General features: G+C 38.6%; 2 protein-coding genes and 1 pseudogene across 4 annotated transcripts in view; 1 reads left to right on the top strand and 2 right to left on the bottom strand.

Moving 5' to 3' along the window:
* LOC129377128 (nucleolar protein 4-like) overlaps positions 1 to 1,178 on the bottom strand; it is a 65,600-nt pseudogene extending 64,422 nt beyond the window's left edge.
* A 4,917-nt stretch (positions 1,179 to 6,095) lies between these two features.
* LOC129377129 (COMM domain-containing protein 7-like) lies at positions 6,096 to 10,833 on the bottom strand. 3 transcript variants are annotated; one of them, XM_055056881.1, is made up of 9 exons: positions 10,673 to 10,833; positions 9,382 to 9,435; positions 9,105 to 9,207; positions 8,638 to 8,694; positions 8,506 to 8,543; positions 7,430 to 7,520; positions 6,709 to 6,754; positions 6,571 to 6,624; positions 6,096 to 6,284 (listed from the first exon to the last, which is right to left on the bottom strand). In XM_055056881.1, the coding sequence occupies exons 1-8, from the start codon at positions 10,751 to 10,753 to the stop codon at positions 6,585 to 6,587; spliced, it is 510 nt and encodes a 169-aa protein (XP_054912856.1). In that variant the 5' UTR covers positions 10,754 to 10,833; the 3' UTR covers positions 6,096 to 6,284; positions 6,571 to 6,584. The 3 variants fall into 3 exon arrangements, with proteins under 3 accessions (XP_054912856.1, XP_054912854.1, XP_054912855.1); XM_055056879.1 differs by having other exon boundaries at positions 6,571 to 6,619; positions 6,705 to 6,754; XM_055056880.1 differs by lacking the exon at positions 9,382 to 9,435 and having other exon boundaries at positions 6,571 to 6,619; positions 6,705 to 6,754.
* Positions 10,834 to 12,092: 1,259 nt separating this feature from the next.
* Positions 12,093 to 25,947, top strand: part of LOC129377207 (DNA (cytosine-5)-methyltransferase 3B-like) — a 34,067-nt gene continuing 20,212 nt past the window's right edge. The window contains 2 exon segments of the mRNA XM_055056999.1: positions 12,093 to 12,203; positions 19,756 to 19,861. Of these exon segments, the coding sequence (XP_054912974.1) occupies positions 12,196 to 12,203; positions 19,756 to 19,861 (114 nt within the window). The 5' untranslated portion in view covers positions 12,093 to 12,195.

Below are 25,947 nucleotides of genomic sequence, written 5' to 3' on the forward strand. Positions count from 1 at the left end.
CATGTCAAATTACGCATTTATATGGTCAATGGAGACACAGATGCTAGCTGCCAGTTAGCAGCTACTAGCTAGCTTCAGAATAAAAAATCGCACCTTTTTATGCTAGTAGCTGCGTTCAGTGTAAACTAGCTAGCTTCGACATGCCAAATTGCGCAGTTATATGGTCAATGGAGACACAGATGCTAGCTGCCAGCTAGCAGCTACTAGCTAGCTTCGACATGTCAAATTGCGGTTCTATGTAGAAACGTAACTGCTAGCTACCCGCTACAATGACAAAACTTCATATTAGCAATAAAAACCAACAAAATCAGGCAAAATAACATTTTTCCAAATCAGTTTCTTTCAATAAGAAAGTTCAGAAACTTTAAGGAAAACTGCAGGTGTCTGTCTGGTGACTGATTAAAACATGTTTGGTTTTTCATTCAGTGGATAGAAAATCTAGAACTTTTAGCAATACTTCATAATAACATAACTCAGGTAAAAGTAGTAAAAATACTCCTGAAAGTCCATTTAAAATAAGTTCTTCAACCAAAAATACTTGAGTAAATGTAACTAGTTACTGTCAAACTAAACCAAACACAGTCAGGTCCAATTGGACCCTGATGACACAGGTGTTTGCCGCTGCCATGGCAACCAGTCGGTTCATCCACATCATCTGAAAACACACACACACTCCCACACACTCACACACACACCTGAAATGGGACAAAGAGACAGAAAGGGGAACCAACCGCTGCCTTGATGGGGACGTACAGCACCGGTCCGTCCGGCCCGGTTCGGCCCACCTGGAAGCCCTTGGACCTGACCCAGAATTTGAACTTGGCGTTGATGTGATGATGGCCGCCGTCCTCCTCGCCCTCCCGCAGCAGCGTCTGCAGGATTTTGTCGTACTTGCGCCGGGTCACGGTCTTGGTCTTCCGGAGTCTCCGTACGTCTTCAGGCACCAGTCCCGGAATTCCCCGTCCATCTCCGGCGCCTCGCCCGGAACCGGGCTGTGCTGGGGCCGGGTGGGCAGCCTGCTGGTGCCGGTACCGCCGCTGCTGGTGGAGATGGGATCCGCGTCTCCAGCAGCTCCGGCGGATTTTCTCGTTGTCATCGTGGAATGACCAGATGACCCACTTTTGGTGAATTTCTCCGGCAAAACTGCAAGTCCGTCCAACACCGGGCAATATGTATATCAAAAATAAAACCTTGAAAAACGATCCAACCCGTGAATTTGTTCCAACCAGTCCGTTTGGACCCTCCTCTTCTCTGGTATTTACGCACCAGCTGCGGTGAAAGTCCCGGCTCGGTTCGGGAGCCTGGTACCGGGACACACCTGTTCGCTCGGCCCGGTCCCGAGGGGACGTCAGCCAGCGCCTCCCACTCTTCCTCCTGCTACTGGAGCCGAACGGGCCGCGGGTTCGGTCCGGTTCGGCCGTGCTCCTGCAGCTGATGGCGGACACCTGTTCGCGTCCCGCTGCGCCTCATGGTTCCCTGCGCCGGGCTGGAGGTGGGAACAGGAAGCGGGTCCGGATCCTGGTACCGTCCACATCCAACTGGGTCGGAGCCGGACCGTCCGGCGGGACCCGCACGCGGCAGCCAGACTTGAGAATCAGGAAGTGCATGAAATAATCAGAGACAAACAGATGTTAAAACTTAACGTGCAACAGGTTTTTGTTTTACTCAGAAAAAACAAAAAAAAAAAAATTAAATTTACAATTTTTAGACCATAACTTCGGGACAAAGGTATTTTAATCTTCCTGTTGTTTTTTTAAAAATCAAAAATATGTCCAACATGATTGATCGGCTAATTAGATAATTGTCAACTAATAATTATCAGCCAATTAATCTTAATTAAAGGTTTATTTTTAGGAGTATTTTTATTTTTACTTCAGTAATTTTATTATAAAGTATTTCTACTCTTACTTCAGTGAAATGTATTAATTTTCTGTCTCCTGAGTGAAAACCAAAATACAAACCTGCAGTTTGTATTAAAGTTTCATCAGTTTATTATTGAAAAATCTTAATTGGAATAAAATTCTTTATTATTTTTTTTACTCATATGAATTACTTTGGTCATTAAAATACCAACATTTCCACTTATTGTACCATCTGATTATGTCCTTTTTAAATATTTATTGATAATCTGATGAGTAGTGGACAAAGTCTACTTTCTATTTTTACTACTATGTCTGGATCCTCTGCTCTCCTCTTGCTGCTGCTAACTGGGCTAACGGTGGCTATGCTAACTGGAGCATACAGGTTAAAGTTTATCATCTGATGACAGAGCAACACACTCAGAGTGGTAATTGAACCAAAACAGTTCAGAAAACAAACATTTTGTATTTAAGATTTAAAAAACTGTGAATATTTTCAAGGGATTTTAAAGAGAAGGATGAAGAGAACAAATAAGGATTAGGATGACTGTTACGTTTTTAAATGTGTTTTTCCAACCAGTAAAACTATCACCGTCAAGTAAAATGCATTTTCTGACAAAATAAAACCCTCTTCTGTTTTATCGTCATTGTAAAAACCAGGATAAACATTTGCTTGGAAACACATTCGACCACAAAGTGTGATCCGTTAAGTTTTGTCTAAACGTCTCAAAGGAGAAACTGAAAGGCGGCAGGAAAAGAGCAACTCGATCAGCGGCAGGATTAAAATAAACTCGACTTCAGGAAGTGAAAGTAAGTTTCAAAACAATCCAACATCTTCGCTGCTTTCCGTTGTCTGAGGCACAAACGGCCTCACAGAAAATAATTCAATTAAACTCAGATGTTTTCAAGAAAAAAAACAGATCTATGAGTTTCAAAAGTTGAAAACGTGAAAAGAAATTTTGTAGAAAAAAAATGTAGTTTGAAAAGTTGAACATTTTCTAGACAAAAATTAACATTTTTGAGACTGAGCTCAGAAATTTTCTAAAAAAAAAAATTTGCAAAGGCAAATATTTACTAGAAAAAAGACTGATATTTTGAGATTTTCAAGAAAAAACTTGGAAATTTAAGAGTTTAAAAAGTCAAATATTTGCTTAAAAACAAATCAGAAATTTTGAGATTTATCTGGGAAATTTGCTAGAAAAACAAAGCAAATTCAGGAGTTTGAAAAGTTGAAAATTGACCAGAAAACTATGAAATTTTCAAAAAAGCTACAAAAAACTTGGAAATTTCAGAGTTATAGAAAGAAAGACTTTGTTGTACTTTACATTTTACATTGTTAAAATATTACATATTCTTGATCTGCATCAACGGGACAAATCTGGATCATTTTTGACCGCTACAAACCAATCCAATGGCCACTAATGGCCCCTGAGCCGCACTTTGGACAACCAAGACTCAAACAAGCTTTTTCACATGCGACTTTAATTACATTTCTTACTTAATAGAAACACAATAATTGGAAAATTGTGTTATTCTGTTCGATATTAGCAAATTACAGAGAAAGATTTGCACACATTGGCAACATGAACGCAGAGCCACCATCTGCTCTTCGTCTGCCTCATGCATGTGGAGCTTGATGCACATCAGTGTCCCTCCGGGGAAACGATGGAGAACACAAAAAAGCACCAATGACACACCTGGTCTCACACACACACACACACACACACACACACACACACACACACACACACACACACACACACACACACACACACAGGACCCGGATGGCTCTGCTGGTTGCCATGGCGCCAGTCAGCTGGAGGGAGTGTGTGTGGGCGTCGGTGAAGAGGTCTGCCAGTGACTCCTGGCTGGGACCCGAACGCAGCCGCCGAACCTGCAAACACACCGACATGCAGCCGCGCAACAAAACCAAACAAAGCAGTGGGATGAAAATAAAAACCGCTGCAAACACAACAACACCAACACTTCCACAGATTTCATAATAACCAGTGAGAGGTTTGATCATTCAACAATAACGAGGTGAATGTTTGTAAAAACACCGAAACTTAATTCATCTCTAACCACATTTTCTGTTTTCCTGGGGTAAAAATACAACGTAACACACAAACTCTGCAAGCCTGGATGAAGATACATTTTTAGAACAATTCTGAAACTAAATATTTAACTGCAAACTAGATATTTAGTTTGTAAGCTATTTGTTCAGGTTAGAGCTGTATATGTTGCTCTAAATGTTTAGTTTAGATCTTAATACTTTGATCAAAAATAAATGCTTAGCTGGTAGGCTAAATATTAGGCTTGCTAATTAAGCTAAACGCTTAGCTTAGTTTAGTTTGGGGCTAAACATATAGCATGCTAACTATAAATGTAGCTCAAATTAAATATTTACTTTGAAGGCAAAATTTTGTTTCATAAACTAAACATGTAGAATGCTAATTAAATGTTTTGTTTAAAGTTAAATGTTTAGTTTGAGGCTAATTTTAGCAAAAAATAACTGGCTTGTTAACTCAATATTTAGTTTGAAGCTAAATAGTTAGCTTGATAATTAAATATTTACTTTAGAGTTAATTATTTAGTTTGAGGCTAAGTATTAAGCTGATTAACTAAATATTTATACTGTAACATTTATAAATGTTGAAAATATTTATGTTTAACTGCCATTTTTTTTCTTTAAATAATTTTAATTGTTGCTGATAATTTTTTAAGTGTATCTAGAAACAACCAACATGCAACGCTCTCCATTAACTGAGTTAAATCAAATGTTTCTCCTGCATTTTCCGCTCTGATCTCAGAACCGGAGGTCAATGGCGCCCTCTGGTGGCCAAAACAGGCGCTATTTGTTCTGGTTCTGGTCAGATCTGCAGAATTATTTTTATTTTCAATGCATGTTATCCTTCTTCCTTTCATCTTTAATATATTTACGTTTATTCAGATTTATCCATCAATCAGCAAAACAAACAAAAGTGATCAACTTTGGCTGGAATTGGGGTGTTTCACTCAAAATACTCCAGATTAAGGAAAATGGAGGTTAAATAAACGGGCCGTTTCCTTAAGGTGCATGTGTGCGGCCAAGATAGCGGGTTTTATGGCTGACTGCGCAAATACATCGGGAGGAAACGTGTCTATACATCCAGCAGGAGGAAGCCTGCGGTTGGACTTTGTCCCGCTGGTCTATCATCTGCACTGGGACAGGAAAGCCAACGGAAAAAAACTCACAAAGAGGAACTAAAGACAAAACCAAGAAACTCACCTCTGGGCTGCTGGCGGTTCCTTGACACATGGAGCCATTGTTTTCATTTTAAGCTGCTTGGCCCGCAGTTTATGCTTCAGGTGGAGTCTGATGTGTTTGAGTCACAATTTAAAGAAAAACTTTAGTTTTCACTGCGGTCTCTTTACAAATGTAGCAAAACTCGGTTTATGTTCCGCTACTGTCGGTATTTGAATTGAATTGTAAACTCAATTAAAATCACTCAAGTTATTAAAATAACTTAATTCAACTATCCTGTTGTCTTCGTTAGATAAGTTTTGTTTCCATTGCAGGTTTAACGGGAAAAAACAATTTCGAAAAAAACAATCGATACAGCCAAAACTAAAAATATAACCTGCTAGCTTGCTACCAGTGTACTTAACTACCTCCATCTCATGAAGCCGCTAGCCAGAAGCCGCTACTAGCGTTTAGTAGAAATACTTTTGCTCAATAGAAACACGAAACAATTATAAAAAAAAAAAAACTTTATTTTCGATTCGAGTTGGGCTTTTAGTATCGAAATTGCTTTATTTCACAACCTGCAATGGAAGCGCTTTTGTGTCAGACGACCAAAAACCCGGAAGTTGCCATATGCGTAAACCACGAAGAAGTCAACAGGAAGTAGTTGGAGGATGCAGCAAGTAATTTGTAACTAACAAACTTATTCACGTGTAATTTTAATTGCGATTCTTATGTAATAAGTAAAATTGCGTTTTTTGACACTAGTGGAATGTAGACAAATTTGTAATGGAAACTTTCCATCACTGTGTAGTTTTAACTCGAGGCTCCAGTCCAGTAATTAATTGGACTTAATTTACTGTTTGATAACTAGGACCAGTCAGAATGAGAGATTGAATTTATTATTTTTTGTAAACTGCTTCAAGACAACATTTGTTGAGAATTGCCGCTATTTAAATAAGTAAAGTTTAATCATTTTAAAAATATAATTTTGTTCATTAATCCAGAAGGAATAATCTGACAAAACTGTTTAATTTTTAATTGTGCTTATTATCAGATTAAGTACAAATGTTTGGCACACGCACACACACAGAGACACACACACAGACACACACACGGTTTAATTCAAGCAAAGCACTCCATGCTGGCCTTTGCTCTCTCCATCTCATGCAGGAAGTTGTAAAACTGAGGAAGTGTCAGTTCTGGAGGAAACAATAAAAGGAGACAGATTTAGGTGAAAAATATTAATATTTGTCAAGAAAATGATGAAAAAGTTGCTACTAATTTTCTAAAAGAAACCAAGTAAAAATCAGATAAATTAGATTATGAAGCACTTTGGAGATGAAAGAGAAATGTTTAACTTTTTATCACTTTTAAACTTTAAATTTTTATTTATTTTATTGTTGTTGATTTCTCACATAAAATCCAAATAAATTTGAAATTTATTGTTGAAGAAATCAGTCAAATCAATTTAAAATAGAGACTCACCCATGAAAACGTTTTCAGTCGAGTTTCCCTTCCTCACCACCAGCTTCAACTGCAGGAGAGCAGAGGTGACAGTCGGGTAAAAAAAAAAGACATGAAAAACCTCACAACTTTGGAGCATTTTCTGGAAGTTTTACCTGCAAAAAAACGTTTCCCACTTTCTGAATCTCACTCGTGCCAACAGTCACTGGGAACGAGAGAAAACATCCCAGTTTGAGTTGGAAAACAAACAAACTGGGTTCAACAATTTACCAGAAACACAATTCAAGAAAGGAAAGAAATGAATTAAGAAACAAAAACATAATGAAGAAAAAAAAGAGAAACACAGACTGAAAGAAATACAAAATACTGAATGGATGGATGGATGGATGGATGGATGATAGGGATGGATGGTTGGATGATGGATGGATGGATGGATGGATGGATGGATGGGATGGATGGATGGATGATGGATGGATGGATGATGGATGGATGGATGGATGGATGGATGGATGGATGGATGGATGGATGGATGGATGGATGGATGAATGAATGAATGAACGAAATACAACAGTAGAAAACTTTGAAGTTAGGATGAGAAATAACTCAGTTATTTCTCTACTCAGTCATTTCTCATCCTTTATTTCTCTTCTCATATCCCTACAATCCTGGAAAATCTAGATTTTCCAGGCTGTGCAGAAACTCTGCAAACACTTTTTATTATTTCACCATTTTGTTTTTATCTGAAGGTCATAAAATACTTGAGCATTTGGCGGCCATGATCCTTCTAACAGGAGCCAAAGTTGATGTTCTGCAGCAACCAAATTTGTCCTGGTGAATATTTTCCCCTGCGATCGTTTCGCGACAATTTGAGTCGTTTCACCTCCAAACTTCCACTCCATGTCGACCAGCTGGTTGACCATCAGCGTCTGTCCCACCGCCAGCCTGGACAGCGCAGCATAATGCTGCCCCCACTGCAGCACACAGAGGGACAAGATGGCCACCTTCAGCAAACCTCAACACTGTGATACAGTTAGCATCAGCCACATTAGCTGATCTGGCTAGGATTATCTGCATTAGCATTAGTAAAATGTGATTTTAAATACTCAGACTGTTTGATTTGACTGATAAATTATTTTCAGATGCTCATATTCACACCTTCACACATGCTAACAATGCTAAAACAAAGCTAGCTCATTAGTTTGAGTGTAAAAAGAAAAAAACTTTCAAAAACATCATAATAAATTTTCACTTTCCAGGTTGTTGAAGGGCTTTGGAACACCATAAAAAATAGTAGATTTCTGCCTAACAATTGTATACATTTTGTAGAAGTAACAAGGAAGCTTGAGTTTGAGAAGTCAAGAATTTGCTAGAAAAAAGTTTTTCAATCAAAATTTTGACTTTTCAAACTCAGAAATTTCCTTGATTTTCTAGAACATTTTTTAGATGAATCTAAAAATGTCTGATTCTAGCAAATCTTTGAATTTTCAAACAGAAATTTTCAAGTTGTTGGTAGAAAATGTCTGAGATTAATCTTAGAACTTCAGAGTTTCCTAGCGGACGTTTACTCTAGTTTTTTATACATATTTTTATCTACAATGTGCCTGATGTTCCGTTGTATTTTGCAGATGAATTAGTCATTGGTGCTCTGCCATCAGAACCACAGTTCTGGACTGCAAAACACAAAAGTCAGTGCAGAAATTGTTGGTTTCGGACTTGAAAGTTTCCCAGCTAGAATGAATTTGACCCATCAGACCCTTTGTGGTGAAGTCATCACATCAGATTTTCTTTAAATGAATTTGATATAAATATTAATCTGGTGAGTAAATGATGCTAAAATGCCTGCTAGTTCTCCCAAATGAAAGTTATCAAAATGTAATTATCTTATGAACTAATCAGAACTTCATCAGAGCCTCTAATCTTACAGGATCCATCAAATTCAAGGGTTAATGTATTTACCTGTGACGAAAAGTGAGCAGCTTTCTCCTCATTTAGCCCTGAGGGACAAACAGAAAAACCCTTTTTAGTTCAGGGAAAACATAATTTAACATTTAATTTAAAATGAAGTCAGTTGGAGTTTGAAACTAGAACCTAATGTGAGCAGGTCCTCCTTGACTTGCTCAGTCGTCAGGTTTTTCTTCAGAGCCCCTGAGGAGAAGACAGCAGAGTCACTTTAACAGCTTCAAGATAAAAGCATGAATAGAAACATCTAACTAACTGGAAAAATCTTAACATTCAATAACCAAAACTTCAACTTTACTCACAAACCAGCCAAGTGAATTAGCGCTTTAGTATTCACATGGGAAAATTGATTTAGGGAAAGCTATGTGCACTAAATGTTTTCAAACTAGCAAAAGTCCGAATGAAAAAATTTGCTCCGACATTAGTGGCTTCGTAGAAGTGTCCACACCACTCCTGAAAGGATGAAAAGAACCCAAAAAACAAAGCCTCTGTAGACTGTTGACCGCTACCGTAGCTTGTTTGGAGGGGTTGTCGGGTAAAATCTCTTCCCTCTGGAAATAATTTATCAAAATAGCTTCCTGTTAAGTTTTTCCCACCTTGAGGAACCAGCAGGATGCTCTTCATCAGGTTCCTCAGCGGGCCGGCGCTCATCCCGTGTTCCCCTGCAAATTCTGTCAGCTGCTGCACGAATCTGTCTGTCTCTGAACACACACACACACACACACACACACACACACACACACACACACACACACACACCACACACACACACACACACACACACACACACACACACACACACACAAAGGGAAAAGCAGCATTTTACGGCAGTTGACTTATCAAAGCTCAGAGTCTCATTTCTTTTCCACTCACCTCTTTCGGGTCCAGGAGGAACTGGAACAGAATTTCAATCAGTCGACTAAACTGCTGCAGATATTTAAAAAATACATTTAAAAAAACACATTACTTTGAGTAATTTAAACGTTCCTCGCCGTCTGTGTTTCTTGTTGCTACTGCATGTCGTCGTCAGGCCTAAACACTCTTATTTATATTTAATTACTCTAATGTTCTGCTTTTATTCTACTAGTAGTTCAAGATATATATCTGTATTAAATACAGCTCTAATCTGTCTCATAATCATATTTATATTAAATGTTTTTCATAGTTAAGACTGCAAAAACAATTTTATTTGTCCATTTTTACTTTTACTTTGTTAATTATTATTATCATTTTGCATTGTAAAAAATTATAAACACTATTATTTTTATGGCTTTTTAAAAACTTTTGATCAAACTATATTCAAACTCTCAAATGGCTTGTTGTTATAAAACACCATAACTGTTGTTTCTAAGCTTACAGACGTAAACAAACAGTACAGTTTATTTTAAAAATATATCTGAAATCTCAGCCAAAAAAATCTGATTTTACTTGAAATAATAATAAAAAATGCTATAGAAATAAATATTTCTTGTCTAATTATGTTTATTATTATATTTGTTATAAGTCTTTTACGTCTGCCTAATCTTTTTTTGACACTTTTTCATTTTGATTTTCTAAATAAATTTAATCTTCAATTGTTTTAATCTTTATTGAAATTCCTTGTGTCTGTAAAAATTGCACCCTAACTGTTTTAAATATTACCAACAGGTCTGTTCAAGCTACATATTGACTGTCGAGATCTTTGGATGAAATTATACACAAAAAGTAGTTTAACTTTGCTAATTCAACACATTTTCAAAAAGGGTCGTGTTTCTTTGGATTGAGTTTTCCTTTAATAAGTAAAAAAATAACAAATCTGTTGGAGAGTAAACAGTTTTTTAAGAGCACTGCACATCTGTGATGGTTCAATGAGGAAAAAATGTGATAGAAAGTTGTAAAAACTTTCTAAAAGGGCAAAGGTCAGAGATCATCATATATGATCTGGTCATTTGAATTAAATTTTATGAGAAACATGACAACTGCTGAATATTTCATTGACACGAAAATTGTTCTTTTATGCATTTAAACCTTTTATTAAAGGTTAGTTATCCAAATATTAAACATATAAAATTATAAGCGCTGATGAAACTCCTACGAGCATTTAAGATGTTTATAGATCCCCATAATCTCGCCGGAAAACAGGAAAACTAGCTAAAATTCCTCGGTAAACAGCGCTTGTTTTTACCTGCTCGTTAAATTTGTTCAGGTTCTGGAAGTCGGTACCGACAGAGTCCGGTAACGCGTCCTTAGCGAAGTGAAGCTGCATGTTTTCTTGCTTTATTCCTGAATAAACTCGATTCGCTGTTTTGGCTGCTGCTGCGCAGCTGATTCCAGGAGAGAACTTCCGGGTTCACGCGGGGTTACGCGCATGCGCAGAACGCGTTTGACCATCTGAAAGGAAAAGGAGCTGAAAAATCAGCAAAGCTACGTTTTACACGGATAAATCAGACTGAAAATCGATTAAAATACTGAAATATTAGATTTTTACTTAAATGTTTTGTTTTAAAGTAAATATATGAAAAAAATGAGTCTGTAATTATAAGGAAACTAAGAAATATTAAAAACACTTAAAGTAACAACATTAAGTTACAAGTAACTTTCCGCCAAGATATAAAAGCTTATTTTAAGGACATAACTATTTGACATACTATAATGTTCATTTATAAGAGGAAAATATCTTCCTATAAGAATTTTATGATTGTGGATAAAAACACAACAAATAAAAAAACAAAAAGAAGAGGAAACTTCCTCCAAAAAAAAATCTAAAACATTGAAATCAATCTTAGCCACTTTCAGGAGAAAAATCTTAGAATTTTTAGTTTTTGAAATGTTTAAACAAAAATTGCAAGAAAACATTCCAAAATCTTGAGATTCAGATATGTAAAAAAAAAAAATTCTGAGGTTAATCTCAATATTTAGACATTTTTCTAGCAAATTTTCAACATTTCAAACTGAAATTTCAAAGTTTTTTCTGGGGAATTTCTGCTGCATTTTCGAAAACATTTTAGCAACTTTTTAAATTCAGAAAAAGATTTTTCGATAAATTTTATTAGATTAATCTTACAATTTCTGAATATCTTCTCCCAAACTCTTGTTTATCTCCAATGGCCCAAATACAAAACTAAATTAAGTTTCTAGTAAGAAAAGTTTATTTTAAATTCTTAAAAGTTCCCTGGCAGGTTATTTAGCCTATAAAATGTTTTTCTGTAATAAATTAGGCAAAAATTCTCAGAAAGATTTTGTGTTTTTGCAGTTTACAGATGTATTTTTCTTCAGCTGTTGAATGTGTTACTATCACTTTATATTTTTGTGTTTTTATGATGTAAAGCACCTGACCTGCCATGCTGCTGAAATGCACTATAAAAATAAACTGGTTTGATTGATTTCTTTCACTTTTGGGTTGTTTACTTAAATAAAATAAATGTTTTTGCTGACAAAATCTGAAAAAGTTGAAGAGTTTGAATGTGTTTTTAAATTTAGGTTGAAACCTGTTGCTTCCAGAGCTGCAGATCTGCGTGAATGATGTTTTTTTGTTGTTGTGTTTTTCTCTACTGGGGACATGTGGGAGGCGACATTTCCACCTTTAAAAGCCTGCGGCAGCCAGACATCCGTGTGGGACTCCAGATCCACCTCGGCTCGGTTCGGCTCACCAGGTCAACATCTTCCTCCTGCACACGTTTCAGCTGCGGATGCGCGCAACAACTGCGGATGGTTATGTAAGTAAAACCCGTGTCTGTCGTGTTTGTAACACTTTAACTCATCTGCTGGAGCTGCAGCGTCAGTTTTCTGCGTGTTGCGCGCAGGTTGGTTTCCCCTGTAATTCCTGCTCTGTGCACGTGTAAAGTTGGCAGGTCGCTCGACTTTGCCCCATGTGCGCAGATCAGACCCAGAACTGCTGCAGAGTCCGCTCAGGTAAGACCTTAAACATCATCTGGGAAAACTCTGAAGCAGCTCTGGAAGGTTTTGCATTTCCATTTCTTATCCCCAGACGTTTATTCGCGTGTTTCGCAGCTGTTAGCGGGTTTAGTGTCAGGAAAACTCCGCTGTTTTGCGTTCAAAGTGTGCTGTTGTACAACCGCATCATGCATGGCCGGCTCACCCAGGACTGAGCTGCAGATATTTGACTCCTTCTTCATTTTGTGCCCTGAAATCTGTTTTAATACCCATCAGCGGCAGTTTTTTAGTAGAACATCAGATTTTTCTGCTGTATTTCTTTAAGAGTGTTTATTCTGCTTCCTTATTTCCTGGTTTTGGACATGCTCAGGTATTTGAACATGTACAGACGGTGGGGATTTTTTACTGGCTGAACTTCCTCCTGTTGCTCCTGTTATTAACCGGTGTTATTAAACAAGTTTTGGGTTTGAGATGAAGAAAAACGCGTTTTATATATATATTTTTAAATCACGGTATGTTCCAGGGAGATGCCAATCGAGGCTGGAAGAAAACGGGAGGAGACAGAAAGAAATACTGTGATTTCCTTGCAAGTTGCCAATTCAACCAATAAACAGAGGCAGAAACGTTTAATTCAGGAGATCCAGGCATCATTGTGGATAAAAATGATCTGAATAGAAAGATATCTACAGAACCCAGCATTGCATTGCCTTCAGATGAACTGCAATATGTTAAACTGTCTGTGAAAAACCAACCAAACCCTTTGAGAAACCAGTTTCCTCCTCACTTGTGGGGGCGCTGCACCAAGAATCACAGATAATAGAATCCTCTGAAGAAGACATTGAGCACAACTTCCTTCTTCACCAAATGAGACTAAAATGGAGGCGTCAGCTTTTGGTGGTTGGAAGATTTATCTTTATCTTTGGCTTAAATTTCTCCATTTCTCCTGCTCGCGCTAGGCTAGCATGAATGTTTTGGGTTGAATTTACCCAGAATGCCCTGCGCTGTAGTCCACTTCCTGCTTTTGGAGCGATCTCTGGTCCACTTGATGTTCACATATGCATTCAACTGAACCAGAGTTCACTTCAACCGAACCCAGACCGCGTTTGGAGGTGAACTAGAAGGAGCTTTTTCTAAAAACATAAATATCTCGGTTTTTCTTACCAACATACATGTACTAACATATACTGCCACCTGCAGGTGGGAGGTAGCACTTCAATTTTTTTACCTTTTATGCAGAAAGTTTGCAATAAACTCACACTCATACATTAAAAATTAGCAGATCCTTTGATTTCAAAGTCCATGAGCTTTTTTAATCCTGGTTAGGTCTGGACTTTGACTGGGCCGTTGAAACTTCTTGATTTGTTGTTGTGAATTTGTAAACATTGTCCTGTTGATATGACCCAGTTTGGACCAAAATCCACCCAGAAGAAGAACACAGACGTCAGACAGCAGCATTATAATAATTAGTAGTAAATATAACAGTTATAATTATTATTTATAGTTATTACAGTTGCAAATCAACACTTGCTTTTAAATTTCTGCTCATAAACGTTTAGCTTTTCCAAAAGTGTTTTAGTTTGTTTAATTTCCTTTTACGAGTGAGATGCTGTAGCGAGATCAGGGGTGTTCAAAGCGAGGTTCGGGGGCCATTTGTGCTCCCTATATAACTTTTGAGGCCCCCTCGACTACAATTTGAGAATAAATTAGGACCAAACTATGACTTTTCAATTAAAATCTACATCAATTTAAAAATTACAGTGACCATCTGGTTTCCCTCTGTTGTCATGGTAAACATGACCACTAATTACGCCACTACTAAAACGTTGCTGACTACAGCAAGTTTTTAAAAATAAACATTCTGTTTTTATTGCTGAGAACAGATGAGATATGTTTAGTTTTAATCAGCAGAACACTTTAATATCATGCTATTATAATTCTGACTATTCGTTAAATTAAAATTTTGTTTTGAGCCTATTTTTAAATAAAATAATAACAAGAACACATTCCCAAAGATCAAAGGCTTTGTTAAGTAGATTAAAGAAAATCTCATTTTTGTTTTTAGTTTTTCAAAGAGATGTTTTTTGTTTGTTTTGAGGCAGAGTGGATATATTTGTGTCCGTGGTGTTGGGACGGGACCTGCGGCGCTTGGCTGCGGGGCCGGTTCTGGACGGGAAGGGGCCATAAAGTAACGAGGGCCGTGGAATGCGGGCCAGAGAAAGACCCGAGGGGCTCGGCTCCCCTTCACGCACACATGCACACCGTGCGGGGAGAGGCCGGTCCCTCCAGCAAAGCGGACCCTAATCTCTGGCCACCGCGCGGCTTTGATGTGATCCCCCGCGCCGCCGCCTCCTTGTCCTCCCTGACCCTGAGCGGTTGGCCCCTCGCTCTGCCCTGCGCTCTTTCTCTGCTGCTTTATTTCAACCTCTTTCTTTGTCACTAAAGATGCAGAGAAGTTATGCGCTGAGGATACAACGTTTCAGCTTCTCCTTGCAGTGGAAATGTTTGTTCGGTTTCAGCTCTGTAGGAAAACAATGAAACTCCTGACTCAAAACTGAAAAATGTGTCACAATAGAAGACTTTCATATCAGTTATTGATTAGTTTGTTGTTTTAAATATCTGAAATACAGATAAATTGGTGGAATGACGTTTTCTGTTTTATCCAGTTTTCTCTCTATGTGGTTTTTATTTCTAAGCAGTTATACGGCAAAACCTTAAACCGCTGCTGCGCCAGTTACTCAGCAGGTTGTTGCTAGGTAACCGAAGTGTGAGAGATTGTCATTTCAGCCAGCTGAACCTGAACGCAGCATAAGCATCCAAGGCCTAGTCCAAGGCTTCCCAAACTTTTCCATGACTTGGCCTCCCAAAGAAATGAATCTCCTTTGGAAACCTGCAGACATGCTAGCAAATTTTCTGTTTATAATTATTTTGGGGAAAACAGAGATTTAGAGTCCCGTTGACTTTGACTAGGCCTCTAATCATCATTGTCTTGTACTTTTCAACTTTTTTATTCTGAATAAAAAAGAAAAACAGTTGAATTCCTAACAGGAAGTTGTGATTGTTTTGAAGCATTTTGATTGGCTTACAGGTCTTAGCTTTGTGCTACACTGCCCTCTGTGGGTTTGGCATGTTTAGTACAGGATTCATGCTAAAATCTTTCCTGGGCGTATGACGCTATTTTTTTTTTTTCAACAATATAGTGAAGATATCTGTTGTTATAAAACTTGGCTATGTGGGTAAAATGCCCGAGACTTTAAAACATGAAGTTTTTAAAATATACCACATTTTAAATGTTTGTTATGAACCACACGAGACTTTATGAGTGTAAATGTTGACCAACTGTTGATGGTCGAGCTCAGCTGAACTCCAATGCTTATCAAATTATTCTGGATTAAATTGTGAGATAATCTCACAGCAGAACCAGTTGTAGTTAAAAGATTGGACTTTTCCCAGAGAAATTTTGTTTTTATGTGAGAAATAATCCGACTTTGTTACGTTAAATGCGGTTTTGTTCCCTTCGGGTTGTTTTTGGGTAAATCCTGAACCTTTTGGATTGTTTTTGCTGCGTCGTGATGAACCGGCCACGGGGCCCGGAGGATCATTTCCATCCTGGTGTCAGATACTCCCCGGCGCTCCAGGATGTTCCCAGTCTGTCTCCTTTTTGGTGTCATGATAAAGATCTGAAATACTGAGTTGGAACAGAAAGAGACAAAACAGCTAATTAATACCCGCCCAGGCACATTTTCTGGTTTTATCTGTGAGGAATTTGTGTTTTTCTCACAGTTTGTCCCATCAGGGTGTTAATGTGGGTCTTAGGAAGTTTCAGTAATGGGAGGTAATTATTCTCCTGGTTTGTGGAAAGTGTCAAATTCCTGCTGATGTGACTGACAGGATGCATAATTTTTACCTGAATAACATCAAAATGGAAGTGGATAAAACTGGACCAAACTTGGTTTATAACTTTGTAATTTGAAACATCTGGCCTGATATGAAGAAGCTGAATAAGGTTTTAATTTGCCTCATCGCCTCGCTAATCTGCTTGTTATGAACAGTCGGTGTTGTTCCTGTGAGCTAAACAAGATGGCTCCTCATGCTGACCCGTCCATAACGTTAAAGTCAAAAATTAACAGCAAAAATGTGAGTGTTTTAGCCCCTAAGAAAATAATATTTCTAAAGGTAAAGGTAATTTTATTTATATAGCACCTGGTTAAATAAAAATGAAATAAATTAAATTAAATGTAGTCGTCTTCCAGTTATTGGCACATAAATTTGCAAAAAGCAAAATGTTTTTGTCTGTGCTAAATATTTATATTGAAGCTAAATACTTATCCTGCTAATTAGATAGTTAGTTTGTAACTGTAACATTTATAAATGAATGAATAACATGGTAAAAATATAGTTTTGAAAAATGAACCTCAATTTTTCTCTTAACAGGTTAAATAACCAAAATTAAGCTTTAATTTTTGTCCCAGGTTAATGTTGGAAAGTTGAGTGGAAGGAAGAAGTGTGTGCTAGTGACAGTAACTGTAAAGTGCAACCTTTTAGGAGTTGGGGAAGCGTCACAACCGTAGTTCAGCCATTTACCAGCAAATATGGCATCGAGATGTTTCTGTTTGCAGATAAGCTTCCTGAAGATGCTGATTTCATTTTCCAGCAGGACTTGACTGATTCATGTTGCATATATTAGAAAAAGATTCATGCAAAAGGAGCCCAGACTAAGTCTGGCTAAAGGCAACAACAGCTGTGGGAAAGAGGCTCTTTCTGCACACATAATAGGTTCTTATATTTAACTGTTTTTATAAATTAATTTCTTGCGTCTGATTAAGCTGTTCATGTTGAAAGAAAGCTAAAAGCTACAAAACAAGACATTAAAAAAACTTTTTATCAATATTCGGTAATTACTGACCTAAAACAAGGTCTTACATTTGACTTGGAAGTTTGTTTGTCTTACTCCAGGTGTGGAAAGATATTTGCAGTGGAAACCAAATAAAAATCCTGAGAAAGATTTTGTGTTTTTGCAGTGAAGCAGACAGCATATTCATGGTTGGGTGTTTATTTGGTCACAGGAAATAACTTCACTCTAAAACTGTAACATTTTTTCCAAAAACCTATCATGCGGTGGGAACATTACTTCATGCTGAACTCAAATCTATAATCTATAATCATGATAAAAAAAAATGGAAAAGAAAGATTGGTTCCACTGGCAGATTGTTTCACTTATGGGAAAAATATCTCAGTGAAATAATCTTCCAGTGGAACCAGAGCTTTTTTTAAAAAAAATCAATATTAATAAATTATTTACTTAAAATAATCTCTATTCTGTTAAAAATATAGTTATAAGTTAGTTTTGTGTTAAGTGTACTAAGATATTTATGCTAGAAATAATTGGTAAGATTTTGTGTTTTTACAGTGCAGGTCTCGGTTCAGTTGGAGCGAAATCTGGTGTGGTTTGAATCCATATGTGAACGCCAAGCGGAGCAGAAACCACTCCAAAAGCAGGAAGTGGACTAAGGTGCAGGGCATTCTGGGTAAATATAACCAAAATAAATGCATTAGCCTAGCGCTAGCGGGAGAAATGGGCTGAGATCTTTAGCTAACAACAAAAAACAAAATCCTACAACCATTAAATCTGACACGACTCAGTTTTTTATTTGCATTTGGTGAAGAAGGAAGTCGTTCTTGTCTTTCTTTGATTGGTTCTTGGTGCAGCGCCCCCACAGGCGACGAGGAGAATAGGTTACACAAAGAAAATGAAAATGTCGCAAATGTTGCCATGTTGGTTCCCAGTCAAATCGAGTCGTTTGTGGAAAACACCCATCGCTTGGAAGGTGAAAAATGATGCACAATAACGTCACAAAATATGTCACCATGTGCTAAAAGTATTCATTCCTGTTTGATGACTGCTTGACACAATTTATCAATAACAACTTAGATTCAAATAAACATGCGATCAATATCTATAGATAATACGTCTGATAGAATATTCACTATTCAGTATCGTCACTTTGTTAGAATATTCACTTAAATCCGATCCAGAACCGCACGGCATCCTGGGTGATGTAGGCAGGTGAAATACTTTAGCCGCTCAACTTCTCAGCTCACTGAGCAAAGTGAGTGGAAACAACCAACTCACTCGCTCTCCGGTCGCCTACCAACGACCTGCCGAGTAACTGCCACAGCGGCAGCTTAAATCAAACTGCTCAAAAATAAAGACTTGCAGAGAAAATTGTAAAACAGAACCAGTTTGGTAGCCTTAAAACAAAAAAATAATAAATAATTACCAATATCGACTGATACGTAACAATTATACATTGATACATTTTCAGCGTCATGCTAGCTAACAGGAACATTGTTTACTTTAAACTGTAAAAAAAAGTTTCTGAGTTTATTTGACATACTGCCTGAAGTCCCAGAACAACGAGTTTTTTTCCTTGTAAACTGGATGACTTTGGCGGTTAAGCCTCAGAAATCCTCGTCACACTCTCGCTAATAAGGGGCTGGTTTCTGTGACTCGGGCAGTCGGGGTGTCGGCTAAAACCCGGTCGCCTCCACGCTTCCCTGCAGCGACGTCGCAGAAACAGAACCCCGTGTGCGACCCGGTTCGGATTCGCTGCGCCACAGACGCCTGAGAGCCATCAGTCATGTCCACCAGCATGGAGGCTCACAGGAATGCAGCTACATGAAGTAGCGGCGCTGTGTTTATTGAGCATGTAGGGACACATTTGCGGTGCCGGAGCTGCAGATCACATCCAGACTGTATCTGTTTACCTGAAGGGCTGCATGGGCATGTCGGCTCCAGAGCTGAAGTCTTCCTCTCACACTTTCTCTATTTACCTTATGCTCCTATTCTTACATTATCTGCCATTTAGTTGCAGATAACCTGCATTTAGCTACACGCTACATGGGTTTTCTATCTGTGGTGCATCTAAATCCTGCAGGACACCAGGACTGGAGTTTGACTCTTGTGAGCCAAAGGAACCGTATCAGTTAACTGACTGAAACTAATTGAATCTAATAAACTATTCATCAGTAATTAGTGGCTAACAGTAGCAGTCAGTTCTGCAACGTTCTGATGAGGCCTCTGACTGAACAATCTTGGTGCATTGTTGTCTCATAGCAGTCAAGAGATAATAACTGCGGAGTATCAGAAACGATATTCCACAGTAATGGGAATTTAAAAACATGATCAGGAGGCAGAAGCTCTGCTGATCCTTCTCCTTTGCTTTTGCCACTCCTCTTGAAGACTCTGCACAGTTAGAAAGTCAAGCAGAGGAACACAGGGGGTCCATAAACTGCTAGGCTAATTGGTGTCCTAAATGTCCCTGAGGTCTGAGTGTATGACAGGATTAATCCTCCTCTTCATCGTTTTCTCCTCAGGTTTGAAAAGGAGTCAGGAAACCAACTGGACCCGTCAGCAACAACAGCCATGCCTTCCAACAACTCTGGAGCGATCCTGTCGGAGAGCAGCAACGTGACTGCTACAGTAAGACACACACACAGATACACACACAGAGACACACACAGAGACACACACAGAGAGAGACACACACACACTGAGACACACACACAGACACACACACACTGAGACACACAGAGACACACACAGAGACACACACACACACAGACACACACACACTGAGACACACAGAGACACACACAGAGACACACACACACACAGAGACACACACACAGAGAGACACACACACACACAGAGACACACACACACTGAGACACACACAGAGACACACACACACACAGAGACACACAGAGACACACAGAGACACACACAGAGACACACACACACTGAGACACACACAGACACACACAGACACACACAGAGACACACAGAGACACATAGAGACACACACAGAGACACACACACACACTGAGACACACACACACTGAGACACACACACACTGAGACACACACAGAGACACATAGACCAGTGGTATTGATTAAAACATTTAATCACGAAGTATTAATCAAGATCCCTAATCGTGATTAATTATGATTCATTTCTAATTAATAATGATCAATCTTGATTTAAAAAAATCAAGTAAATAAATCACAATTAATTACGGTTAATCGTAATTAATTGTGACTTATTGTGACCCAGTGATTAAATGTTTTATTTGCTTAATTTTAGTTTTTTAAATTATTTTTCTGGGCCCATAACTTTTCACTTAACAATTTTGGCTCATCTGACAAACGTTTGGACACTCCTGTCCTAAAACATGTTGAAAAAGTGTCCAAATGCAAAAACCACCTAATCTTGTAGGTCAGGTTTGCTTCATTTGGACCGCCCAAAAAAAACCTCCAGAGGGCTGCAAATGGCCCCGCGCCGCAGTTTGGACGCCCGTCCCACTCAGCTTTCAGCAGAGTTCAGCAGAGTTCAGCAGATAAGTGAGAGGAAGAGCTCAGCGTTGGCTCTGCACACCTCTGAGCGACCCAGCTGTGCTGTAAGGCAGCGACTGTCTGGCTGCCAAGGCAGATGCCTGGACGGCGGTGCCACCTCATCACACGGCTCTAATTGAGAATGCATGCTGGTTGTGAGGGCGTCTTCCTGCGCACACAAAACAGCTGCATCCGCACAAGGCAGCAGCAAGAAAACGCTGAGTAGACGCAGCGATGGAGGAGCAGGAAGACGAATAAAAGGATTTAATGAATTGAAAATGAAAATATTTGAATACTATACGTTGCAAAGATGTTTGCTATAATGTCTGTGTAGATTTATTATATGTCATGAACCTGTTTCATACATTTGCTCCTTCAGTCATAAAGGCTCAACGGGGCTCCCCTCGTCCGTTGCCACTTCTTCCTCTTTTTCACTCGTCTCTCACTCTATCTGAAAGCAGACTTCCTTCCCTCAACCATCTGTCGCTTTTTCTGTTCATCGTTTTCTCTTCTGCAGATTCTGCTAAAAATGAGACTTGGCGTGAAAAGCAAGATTTGTGTTTGTGCTATTTGGGAATAAATCTTGCGCCGCTGGAAAGGTTTTTTTCTCTTTAAACAGAAGAACATTTGTAAAGAAACGTGAGCAGCAGAGCTCAGTGTGCAGGTTGCACCCATGAAAAACTCGCCAAGCACAAATAGCTTTTTGTAATTCACTCCTTGGTTTATGGTGTTTGTTGGACTGTATATTATGAAATAATGGAACAATTTAACAATCAGTGTGAGAAAGAACCATGCATACAGTCACCAGCAGGGTCACACACTGATGTGGGATGGAACCCCCATTCATCAACCAGCATTTGTAGGAAATCAGCCAATGTTGCTGCCAGTGATTAGCACTGCTAGCTTAATGTTCTAATCATAAACATTATTCAGCTAATGCTAATGCGCTACAACAACTCAGTATTTAGTATAAGTTAATGTTAAAGTGCTATATTTTACTATTTTAAGTTGCACTGCTGTGCTAAAGCTCTAAATGTAATCATTATCCCGGCTAATGCTAAATCACGACCCCATCACAATATTTAGTAGAAGAACATGCAAAAGCAGTACATTTATCCATTTTGAGTTGTGGCTATCGCTAGCTAAAAAGTTAGCTATTCTGACCCTAGCTCTAATCATTATCATTAGCTCTGCTAATGCTAAAGTGCTAAGTTTAACCATTTTGTTTAGGGGACACTGCTAGCTAAAAGCTTAGCTGTGCTAATCACAAAGCTCTAATCATATTAGTTCCACTAACGCTAAAACGCTACGCCAACAAGGTATCTAGTAGAAGCTAAAGCCAAATTATATTTTAATATTAAACAAAATAACAACATGAAATAAACTCCTAACTATTTGAACAATCAACCAAACTTTATTCCACTGAAAGTTTACAAAACACTCAAGTAAACCACTGCGTTAGAATTTATGGAAGATATTATTATATCTGGTAAGTTAGTTTAAAATGCACAAAAAGGCAATTTCAGGCCTGAAATGTACATCACCCACACAAATTATTTGACATTTAGAGACAATGCTTCACTTTCAGCCAACGGTAGCTTTTTCATTTGAGAACATAAGGAAGCAGATGTTGAACTCCAGAGATGTGTTTGTCTAGCAGTAATTATATGTGTGACCCTTTTAAGGAGCCATTACAAGTCATGTTCCAGCGTTCTAGCTTCATTCCTGAAGCTTAACGTTTCCTCATGACCTGACAGCTGGATTGGTGATTTATGACCGCCCAGAGGCTCGAGGACCAGTTTCACAGCTATACGACTGTTTCCTGAAAATGTAAATGTTCGCCAAAGATAGACATTTCTCCTTTAATTCCATTGTTACCAGGAGTCAGTTTGAGTTTACCAGTTTCGCCTTCAGCCCCATTTCAGTCTCTGGAAATTCATAGATAATGACAGCTGTTTCACTGAAAACATGCTGCACTCTTCAGGGAATAGGCTGCGTTTCTTAAACCTTGTGGTGCTTCTCATTTTGTTTGAGATACAGAAGTGAAGCAAACATGCCACATGGACATTTAATGTTGAAGTTTTGCATGTAGATTTCGATCTAGGCCTGCATATTCTGTTCTATTAAGGACTCTTTGGGCGACCTGTTCCCCTCCTCACCTGTAGAGGCACTGCACCGAGACCTGCTGAAGGAAACAACATAAAACCCCTGAAAAAGGCATATTTTCCTTTGCAAAATCTAAACAAAATGGAGCAGAATTTTGCAGTTGTAGGATTTTAGCAGATTTTAGCAGTTGCAGGATTTCTCTAATGTCTTTGGTAAAAGATGACAAGTCATCTCTCATGCTAATGCTAGGGTAGCATATTTGCTATGTTTCTATTTACCCAGAATGCCCTGCGCTATAGTCCACTTCCTGCTTTTGGAGTGGTCTCAGGACCACTTCACGTTGAACATTTTAACCAAATCAGATCAAAAGACCATGAGCCATTATAATATTAACATTTAATTTAGCGCTTTAGCATTAGCTTTGGCTAAATACCTTGTGTGTATAGTGTTGTAGTGTTAGCGAAACTACAGTTTATAATTAGATCTGTTAGGCTAGTGGAGTTAGCATTTTAGTTAGCGGTGCCCCTTACTTCAAATGGTTAAACATAGCATGTTGGCATTGATGCCTAGTTTGCATAGTGTTTTAGTGTTAGCATTTATAATTAGCTCTATTGGGTTAGTGCAGCTAACCTTTCAGTTAGCAGTGTCCCCTCCTCAAAATGATTAAACATACCACTTTAGAAAGAGCTTCTACTAAATGGTGTGTTGCTGTAGAGCATTAGCATTAGCAGAACTAATGATTATGATTAGAGCTTCAAGGCTAGCACCACTAAAGTTTTTTGGCTAGTGGTGCCCACAACTCAAAATGGTTCAGTTTATTGCTTTAGCATTAGCTTCAACTAATTATGGTATTGCAGTAGTTAATTTTAAATAAAGTGTATAATACCTGCAGCTTTAGGAGAAGCTTTTCCACCTGCTTCCTCTCCTAACTCCTGCTAGATTGTCTGCGTCTTAGATTAACGTCGTTTGAAGTTTATAGTTCGAGACGAAGACAGACAGAAACACCCTGGAGAAATCTCTGAACATACTGAGTCACAGCGAAGGTGAAAACCTGAAACTCTTTTCAGGTTTTCGTCTGCGGCTTGCCCCTGTTCAACTGCAAACCTGCTCATCTGTCAGTGGTGGGAATGCTTTTCTCACCTTCCCCCAGGCGCCTGCTTTAATGATTGACGCCTTTCAGCCAAAGTGGAAAAACTTTAATGGCTTGGTGGGCGGTGGGAAGAAAAGGTGCACATTCTGAGGAATATGTAGGGAACTGTTGGAAATAAGTGGAAAAATAGAAAAAGTTTAGTCTCTTGACCTCGGCTACAGGAGTTTAATCAATCAATCAACCAATCAAATTTTATTTCTATAGCACATTTCAGTAGCAAGGCATTTCAAAGTGCTTTACATCATAAGCACAAAAACACAAAGTCATCAGATCTTTACAGATCTTAATGGTTTTGTTGGTCCAAGGCAGTGAAGAAGTTCAAAATAGGTTTCTTCTATTTTTGCTTATTTTTGTCACAATTACATGTTTCAGATCATCAAACAAGTTTTAAAATCAGACAAATTGTATGAAGAAACACCTGATAACTGGTTTGGTCACCACTGAGTGCGAACTGATAATGGGGCCCTCGCTTTAATGCAGAATCAGTCAATATCAGTAATTATTGATTAGATTTCAAATATCTGAAATACAGCCAAACTGTTTTATCCAGTTTTCTCTGCATGTTGGTTTTTATTTTTATTTCGGTTCTGAAGCAAAACTTAAAACTGCTGCTGTGTTAGTCACCTGGCAGGTCGTTGCTAGGCAACCACAGAGCGAGAGAGTGAGTTGATTCCACAGAAATGTCAGAGCAGGTCACGTTTTGGTGAACCGAGCAGAAATTTGAGACACTTACATTCTGAAAACATTGTACTAAATCACGTTGAGTCATTTAAAGTGGAACTGAACAAAATAATTTGCGGCTCTTCTCCTTCCATTGCGGGAAAGGCCTTGTCGCCACGCTGTGACGGAATCGGCCTCCGAAGGACACAGACCCTGAACTCAGACACAGACCCTGAACTCGGACACAGACCCTGAACTCAGACACAGACCCTGAACTCAGACACAGACCCTGAACTCAGACACAGACCCTGAACTCAGACACAGACCCTGAACTCAGACACAGACCCTGAACTCAGACACAGACCCTGAACTCAGACACAGACCCTGAACTCAGACAGACCCTGAACTCAGACACAGACCCTGAACTCAGACACAGACCTGAACTCAGACACAGCTGTAGTTTGTGCTTGTTGGCTCGTGACCTCTGACCTTCACTGAGTCAGTGAGGCTTCCAGAGAAACGTCCTGGATGAGTTGGCTGAGTAATGGTGGTGAGCAAACGGTTTCTGGATGACGACTTGTGACCGTTCCCCTGACTGATAGATGTTCTGCTTCAGATTGAGGCACAATGTGTTCTCTTTGCTTCAGGTTGGCTTCATGTTGCCAGACAGGTTTTAAGTGATCTCTTTGGCCTGGAACCAGTCAGGAATGGGTGTGGAGATTATTCATAATGATGTTATTAATAAGAAACTTATCCATAATTTAACAGCTTTTTCATAGGAAATCGAAGAGAAATTTGCATTTTCTGCTGTGCATTCGGATCCGGCTTTTGCACTTGGTTTTTCCGCGGCTACATGACATCTGAAGTAAACTTTGGGTGACCTGCTTTGGTAACTTCATGTCCTGCAAGTCTGTGCAGCATTTTGAGATTCTCTGTACATTTTTACTGAGAATCCCCGTATAACTCTGGGGCCCAGGCTGCGGTCTGATGCTAAAGTGGCTGCAGGTATCTCTGCAGAATATTTATGATGCTTTATGACCATTATTAGTAGGTTATGATTGCTATCCTACTATTATTATTATCATTAGTTTTTACTTATTTTATTTATTGTTATTTAACAGATTATAAAGAATTTATATAGTGTACATTGGTAATTATTATGATGCTATATGTGTGGTTGTTATAAACAATTGTCATTGTTACTATTATTCTTATTATTATTATTAGATTTTTATTATTTATTCTGACAAGAACATCA

The sequence above is a fragment of the Poeciliopsis prolifica genome, unplaced genomic scaffold, assembly GCF_027474105.1.
Source record: "Poeciliopsis prolifica strain line A6 unplaced genomic scaffold, Auburn_PproV2 SCAFFOLD046, whole genome shotgun sequence".
Classification (NCBI taxonomy): domain Eukaryota; kingdom Metazoa; phylum Chordata; class Actinopteri; order Cyprinodontiformes; family Poeciliidae; genus Poeciliopsis; species Poeciliopsis prolifica.